General features: G+C 35.5%; 2 protein-coding genes across 2 annotated transcripts; one reads left to right on the top strand and one right to left on the bottom strand.

Moving 5' to 3' along the window:
* Nucleotides 1-3304: 3304 nt before the first annotated feature.
* LOC107057916 (uncharacterized) lies at nucleotides 3305-3787 on the bottom strand. Its single transcript, XM_015303048.1, has one exon. It carries the CDS (start codon nucleotides 3785-3787, stop codon nucleotides 3305-3307), a length of 483 nt encoding a protein of 160 aa, XP_015158534.1.
* Nucleotides 3788-4789: 1002 nt separating this feature from the next.
* Nucleotides 4790-7630, top strand: LOC102581933 (probable LRR receptor-like serine/threonine-protein kinase At3g47570). Its single transcript, XM_006362552.1, has 3 exons — nucleotides 4790-5468; nucleotides 5788-7446; nucleotides 7551-7630. Exons 1-3 carry the CDS (start codon nucleotides 4790-4792, stop codon nucleotides 7628-7630), a joined length of 2418 nt encoding a protein of 805 aa, XP_006362614.1.
* The last annotated feature ends 1070 nt before the right edge of the window (nucleotides 7631-8700 follow it).

Here is an 8700-nt window from a genome sequence, read left to right as displayed (position 1 = left end):
TATTAGTTATTTTTCCTATTTTGGTGTATAATATCAAAAAAACCGTTTAGAATTCTCACTTATTTGAGAAAAGAAAAGAGGTTCCTCAACATAATTTTGACATACAACAGAAATTTTTCCTATCATATCCAATAAAGTCCTACAAAGTGATATATTTTTAGTTATTTTCCTATTTTAGTGTATAATATTTATAGAAAATTCAGTCATCGATCCCATCTAGACATGTTAATTTTAAAATTTCATCCAAATATGAAATCTACCTAAATTAAAATGACAAGTGTCATTTGTCAAATTCTTGGATGGGATATTAGTAGGTTTCCATCCATTGTTTTATCTGCAGGTAATAAGCCAGTGGAGGCTCAGGTATTAGGCTCCCAACTTCGGACTTCAAGTTTGGCCTATTTGAATGACAGATGCTAGAGAATGAGTTGTAATTTTTCCGAAGAGTACTTGACTTTTAGGAAGAGTTGTGACGTTTATGAAGAGTTGTGATTTTTATGAAGAGTTGTGACGTTTATGAAGAGTTGTGATTTTTATGAAGAGTTGTGACGTTTATGAAGAGTTGTGATTTTTATGAAGAGTTGTGACGTTTATGAAGAGTTGTGATTTTTATGAAGAGTTGTGACGTTTATGAAGAGTTGTGATTTTTATGAAGAGTTGTGACGTTTATGAAGAGTTGTGATTTTTATGAAGAGTTGTGACGTTTATGAAGAGTTGTGATTTTTATGAAGAGTTGTGACGTTTATGAAGAGTTGTGATTTTTATGAAGAGTTGTGACGTTTATGAAGAGTTGTGATTTTTATGAAGAGTTGTGACGTTTATGAAGAGTTGTGATTTTTATGAAGAGTTGTGACGTTTATGAAGAGTTGTGATTTTTATGAAGAGTTGTGACGTTTATGAAGAGTTGTGATTTTTATGAAGAGTTGTGACGTTTATGAAGAGTTGTGATTTTTATGAAGAGTTGTGACGTTTATGAAGAGTTGTGATTTTTATGAAGAGTTGTGACGTTTATGAAGAGTTGTGATTTTTATGAAGAGTTGTGACGTTTATGAAGAGTTGTGATTTTTCTGAAGAGTTGTGACTTCCACGAAGAGTTATGACTTTTATAAAAAGTTGCGACTTTTTCATAAGGTTGTATCTTTTCTGAAGGGTTGTGACTTTCCTGATAAGGCACAGTTGTTCACACTACCTTTTGTTGTCTATAAATAAAGGGATTTCATCTTATTTTACAACAACGAATTTCTGGATTTTTTCTTCTACTACTAAATCTAGTATTCTTAAGTGTAATTTATTACTGTTGAGTGGTTCGCTAACACCGTGGTTTTAGGTATCGATACACCGGTGAGTAAGATCATTCCATCCTGTGAGTATATATTCTATTAGCTTCTCTTTTTCTGATTATATTTTTTTTTACTGGTTTAGTTTTTTAGTTTTGAAAATACCTTTGTTTCTTACCTTGTTCACACATGATTTGTTTTTTTTTTTTTATATACATTAGTAACCATGGATGAAGTTCCAAACAATTACATAGATATTGATAATCAAGATCTTTATTCCTCTACTATACCATGGGACAATGAATTTGATTTTGGTGAAGAAGCAGGCTTATCAAAAATATTTGATTTAACTCAAGAGCATCCCATGAACACCAACATTATTCCTAGTACCTCAATACAAAATTCTGAGGATATTTCAGAATTACCTATGACCACCACCAACATCTCTGGTTATTCATCAACGGATAAGAATTCTTCGAAAATAACTTATCCAATTACCGTTGATGACTATTCGTTATCTTATATATATTTCATGGGATGCAAAGATAATACTAGTGAGAAATTACAAAATCACTCCATCAAGTCTAAGTTGATGGTTGGTCAGCAAAATGGAATTTTGAGTTCCTTGGATAGTGAATTCCCACAAAATACAAGGTTTATTTTCCTTTCCCTATTTTAATTTCAAAAATACATATGTTATTGATGATATTGCCAATTATTATTTTTTTATTACATATTTTCAAACTTTTATTTAATCAATTCTTAGATGTAAGTAAATTTTGTTTTTGTCATTTTGGTTTAGCAGTAGGAATGGCGGTCCTATAAGAAGGTCACCTAATAGGACAAGCTCAAGATACCAACCATTTGGCAAAGAAATTGATCCAAACAATCAAGGATTAGATAGGCATGTTTTCTCTCTTTTATTCTCCAAATTATCATCAATATATTAATTAGTAATATTGTATCTCCCATTTTCAATCACATTAGTTTACATATTATATGAGTGTGTTCGGTACGGAGGAAACATATGGTTTTCAATTATTTTATGTTTGATTAGTGGGAATATTTTCTCATGTTCTTTGAAAATGAGAAAAATGATAAATAGTTGCATCTATCATATATATATATAATAAAAGATCTCTTTAGACAATGACAACGCTCAATATAATTCATCTCATCTTGTTTATATTTTTCAGGATTCGTCAAAACAGTTCAGAGGCGATCTTCAACACACCACACAATTTCAATGAACATACTCAAGGGTATGGCTATTCCAATGAAGCGATTACATTGAGAAGTTTGAAGAGTAGGAGAGAAAATGAAGATGAAGCTCCTGCTCAGTTACAGTCTTCTTCAATACCCCAACCAACTTGCCTCTATATTGAATCTGCCTAGTTCGCAAATAAGGCTCAAAATACTTGTACAATGTGTCTTGGACGTTCAAGATATATCATTTTTAGAACAATGTTTTATTGCCTCAAACAGTATATATATATATGGAACAAAAAATATGGAAAATAGTGTTCAGCAAATAAATATTAATCCTTTTATGTTCGATTCCTCTGTGTCTTCATTTCTTCGTCATTAAATGCAACGTCGCCACAACTAACCAGAAGTGATCATAGGACATTTAGGTTGACATTTTTGGCAAACATCTCATAAAGGCAATATTAGCACTGACACTGACGAAGCAAGAAATGTGATAACTTCTCGTTGTTGGGTTAGGATGTTGCATAATTTGTCACCTCTATATATATTGATTCTACAGTTACTTCTTCGAACATTGCAAGGTGAATACTACTGGATATATGGATCGTAAGACAATTGTGTTTTACGGTTTAGTGTCGAGGTGAGTGTCATGATGTCAGATTTTGTCAGTGGCTTACACTTACATACAAGTAAATGATGTGCTAAACCTATTAATTATTACCAATCTCAAATAGCATTGATGAAAAAATTCTCTCAAGTTTCATAAACAAACATACAATGTTTTTGCACTGTATTTTACTGACAATAAGAAGATACTCCTATGTGAAACCGTCATCAGCAATGAAGGCTCTGTTGTTAAGAGAATTTGTGCTTTCCCGATCTAAGAAAAACTTGGACCAATATGTTGATTTTGCCACATCAAACCATAATTTATACTGTAAACACCCAAATAAAGCCACAGGAACACCAACACAAGCTGCAATGAGCTTTGGTTCCCAACCCATATGATTACTATAGACCAAAAAGAATGTTGCTGCAAAAGCCAAGAGCATGCTAACTATCGAGACAAACAGCATTGTGAGTCCAAACAATAACTTGGCTGGCAACGACACAAGAAAATCATCTTCAGCATAGTGGGATGTCACAATGGACAAGAACATAATGATGGAAACTATTGAGGTGAATAGTGCCACTGCATCTGAATTGACAAAGATCCTAAATCCATACAATTTTAGCAATATGGGAATGCAATTATCACTGTTATTACCGCCTGGCACAGTTAATCCAGCAGCAAAGACCATGGTGGCAATCAAAGTAGCGACAATCATACAAGAATTTGCAGTGTCTTTCATCCACCTTTTCCCTTCTTTCAGTAATAACTTATGCTCTTCTGTGAATATTTCTCTAGGGGTTTTCCCATCTTTGTTTTGTTAGTGCAAAGTTTTAATGATAAACAACTTATTCTTGCATCAAAAAGGAAAGAATCAAGAATGTGTACATCCTTGACTCTGTAAAAAAACAATGGAGGACATATATGCCTAGCTTCAATGACTGATGATCCCTGGATTTGGCACAAGAATTTGGCCATGCAAGCATGCGACTAATAGAGAAATTAGCTAAAAATGAGCTTGTAATTGGACACCACCACCACTTTTGTCTTTTTAGTTATTCCAAAACTATCCTTGAAAATAAAAATAATTCAAAGTAAAAATATAAATATGAACAATTAACTCTCTTGAACTTATCACTTAGAAAAGGTAAATGAAAGACAAAAATGGAAGAAATTTTTAACAACTCTCTTGAACATTGAATAATTGAAAAAATGTCAAAAGTTCAAATAGTATGGACTAGATGGAGTAAAATATATAGTTTATATTTTATTAGTCCATATATCATAAAACAATTTTTTTTTTTGTTTCTAGTCAATAGTAATATGAATTTTACACATCATATTAGGCCTCTTATTGTAATTTGAAGTAATTCCGTTGACCCATCCCTGTGTAACACACTTGTGGAGATGTGTAACACATTATGAAGGGTAGAGAGGACTATTGATAGACCCAAAAATCACGCCAAAACTAATGGCAGTATTCAAAATGCAAGGCCACAAGTAGTGATCAGAAAGACCAAGATTCTTGCACATTTCATTGAAGGCAAAAAACATTTTCCCTGTAGGTCACTAATGCCATTTTCTAGTCTTCACTAAAAGAAGTTGTTGAACTCCAAATTGTCACTCTAAACCAAAAAATACTCCAGTCATCAATTCTTGTTTTAGGAAAAAGAGAAACCTGTCAGTTATAGTTATGGGAAGAAGTTGCGATCTTCTCTTTGCTCTTTCGGTTTTCATTCTGCTCCATACTTCACTATCTATTAGTACTGATGAAGCTGCTCTTCTTGCCTTCAAATCTCACATTTCTTCTTCTAATCCTAACAACATCTTAGCAACCAACTGGTCTTCTTCCACCCTTGTTTGCACCTGGATTGGAATCACTTGCACCTCCCCACACCATCGAGTCGCAGCTTTAGACATTTCTAGTATGCAACTTCATGGTACCATTTCTCCACACCTTGGAAACCTCTCATTTCTTGTTTCCCTCAACATTAGTAACAACTCTTTCCGTGGAGATTTGCCCAAAGAGTTGGCTCATTTGCAGAGGTTGAAATTGATTGATGTCTCAAGCAATAACTTCACTGGTGCCATTCCATCATTTTTAAGTTTGCTAGTAGACCTTTGCATTTTGTGCCTGTCGAGCAACCAATTTTCAGGAAAAATCCCATCTTCACTTTCCAATCTAACAAAGCTGGAGGTGTTGAAAATAAAGGGAAATCTTCTTGAAGGAGAGATCCCTCGAGAACTTGGTGATCTTCATTACATGACTGCTTTAAACCTGGGAAGTAACCACCTTACTGGCTCTATACCACCATCAATTTATAACATTACAACCATGCGAATCATTGCTCTTACCAACAATAATCTTAGTGGTGAGCTTCCAACAACTATATGTGACCATCTTCCAAACTTGGAAGGGCTTTGCCTCTTAGAAAACATCCTAGGTGGCGTTATTCCACCAAACTTGGAAAAATGCAAAAACCTCAAAATTTTGTCATTGTCTGTAAACGAGTTCACTTGGAACCATACCAAGAGAGTTAGGCAACATAACAGATCTTACAGATATAGCTCTTGGAATACAGCACTTGGGAGGTAGTATTGCATCTCCTAGCAAGAAATTTTGAATTTTCTTCTTTTTCACTCTTCGACCAATTTGGTACTCATATATATTTATATTTCCCCACTTTACAGGAAAGATACCAGTGGAGCTAGGTAATCTTAAGAAACTACAGATTCTGTCATTAAACGACTGTAAGCTTACTGGTTCCATCCCCGCAAGCATTTTCAACATGTCAGCACTGCAGCTCCTAGGAATATCAGAAAACAGGCTTTCAGGTACTCTACCTTCAGATTTAGGTCGTGGAATGCCCAACCTAGAAGGATTCTCTTGTTTTCAGAATAGTTTGAGTGGTTTTCTCCCTGCTTCTATCTCAAAGTCTTCTAGACTCAGTGTACTTGAACTCTCCTATAACAGTTTTACAGGCCCAATTCCTGAATCAGTTAGTGACTTAGAATACATTGAGATTTTGAACTTTGGGGGGAATAATTTTTTCAGCAATTCAGCATTGAGCTTCTTGACATCTTTGACAAACTGTAGGAAACTGAAAGAAATCACTTTTGCCGAGAATCCCTTGGACGGTTTTTTGCCTGCCTCCATTGGGAATTTCTCTGATTCTCTGCAAATTTTCCAAGGATGGTATTGTAAACTGAAAGGCTTCATTCCTGGAGAAATTGGCAATCTTACCGGTGTGATAAAGATGGATTTGTCACAAAATGAGTTGACTGGATATATTCCAAAAACCATCCAAGGCTTGTCAAACCTTCAAGAACTTTACTTAGGTGGCAACATGATAAAAGGAACCATACCAGATGTTATGTGCAATTTAAATAAACTTGGAGCATTAGATTTGTCAAAAAATCAAGCTTCTGGTTCCATACCACCATGCTTAGGGAACGTTACCAGTTTGAGGTATCTTTATCTAGCTAACAACAGGCTGAACTGGACCTTACCTTCAAGCTTGGGGAGCCTTCAAGATCTCCTAGAATTCAATGTTTCGTCCAATTTATTAACTGGGGAAGTTCCTATAGAGATTGGAAATTTAAAGGTTGCAACAATAGTTGATCTGTCAAAAAATGATTTTAATGGTAAGATCCCTAGCACACTAGGGGGTCTGGATAGATTGATGAAACTTTCTCTAGCACATAATAAATTAGATGGGCCTATTCCAGATTCATTTGGCAAAATGCTGGCCTTGGAATTCTTGGATTTGAGCATTAACAATGTTAGTGGTGAAATTCCAAAGTCATTAGAAGCTCTCGTGTATCTCAAATACTTGAACTTCTCATTTAATGAACTCAGTGGAGAGATTCCCACGGGTGGTCCTTTTGCAAATGCCACAAGTCAATCTTTCTTGAAAAATTATGCCCTTTGTGGCGACTCTAAGTTTCATGTTTCACCATGCGTCATCAAATCTCCCAAGAGGTCAAAGAAAAAAAAGGCAATATTGGTTTTGGGAGTTGGTATGCTATTTCTTGCATTAGCCCTCACATATGTATTTTTGAGATTGAGAAAGGAAAAAAAGAATGCAGGTCAAGCTGATGTGTCTCTGATAAAATGTCATGAAAGAATTTCCTATTATGAACTTGAACAAGCAACCGAAAGATTCAATGAAAGCAACTTGCTTGGTAACGGGAGTTTCTGCAAGGTCTACAAAGGGAGACTAAAGGATGGTACTCTTTTGGCAGCAAAGGTATTCAATGTGCAATTGGAGGGTGCATTCAAAAGTTTTGATACAGAATGTGAGATGTTGCGCAATCTCCGCCACCGAAATCTGACCAAAGTCATCACCAGTTGCTCCAACCTTGATTTCAAAGCCTTAGTGTTGGAATACATGTCCAATGGGACACTTGATAAATGGCTATACTCTCACAACTTGTTCTTGGATTTATTACAGAGATTAGCTATAATGATAGATGTTGCATCTGCAATGGTCTATCTCCACAGTGGTTGTTCAAATCCGGTGGTGCATTGTGACTTAAAGCCAAGCAATGTCTTGCTAGATCAAGAAATGGTTGGCCATGTCAGTGATTTTGGCATTGCAAAATTGTTAGGTGCAGGGAAGACTTTTGTTCAAACAAGGACAATAGCAACCATTGGATATATTGCTCCAGGTATTAAAACTTTTACATCTTTCTCATGTTTTCAGAATACCCAAAACATTAATTCTTTTCCCCGATATATATGATCAGTTTTAGCCTATTACTCGATAGTTAGGAAGCATTTTTGATCATTTTCAACCCATGATTGCAGAGTATGGACAAGATGGAATGGTATCCACGAGCTGTGATGTTTATAGTTTCGGCATCCTGATGATGGAGACATTTACAAGAACCAAACCAGGTGATGAAATATTTACTGGAGACTTGAGCATACGACGTTGGGTAAGTGATTCTTTTCCATATGAGATTCATAAGGTGGTGGATGCTAATTTGGTAGAGCTAGAGGATGAACGGATTGACGCAAAGATGCAGTGTTTGTTGTCTATCATAGAGTTAGCTTTGAGCTGCACTTTAGTGTCACCTGATGCAAGAATTAGTATGGAAGATTCTCTTTCAACACTTCAAAAGATCATGCTCCAGTTGGTCAATAGTCACCGCTAGGTGAAATTAGACCATCCTCTTATGATTGATGCTTGATTACCTATGTCAATTCTGCTATTTAAGATGAATTCAGTTTTGTACTTCATATTATGTACTTTTTCACTTTCTAAACATCACAGATTTCTTTCAACCATATGCTAGCTGGAATGGTGATTTTCCAGCTACTGGAGTTCACAATTAGTCTTTCTAATCCATAATTAATTGTCTCCTGGATATCTTTCAGAACAAGTTTTATGACGTTGCTGATAAGAGCTTATGCCTTTTGGTGTTTTGATGATCTCCTCACAAATGCAGGGACCTGGTCCTCTGCAGAGTATGCTCGTCCAGTGTCGAAGTGCGGTACAGCTGTAAAAGCTGTCTGCGCAAAGTGCGGTACAGCTGTAAAAGTTGTCTGCGTCAGAGAGTTGGTGAAAGCTGCAGAGTACTTCACCAATCAGAAGCAAG

The sequence above is a fragment of the Solanum tuberosum genome, unplaced genomic scaffold, assembly GCF_000226075.1.
Source record: "Solanum tuberosum cultivar DM 1-3 516 R44 unplaced genomic scaffold, SolTub_3.0 scf00406, whole genome shotgun sequence".
Classification (NCBI taxonomy): Eukaryota; Viridiplantae; Streptophyta; class Magnoliopsida; order Solanales; family Solanaceae; genus Solanum; species Solanum tuberosum.
The sequence above is the reverse complement of the archived record's forward strand: the minus strand, read 5'-3'. Positions and strand labels throughout refer to the sequence as shown.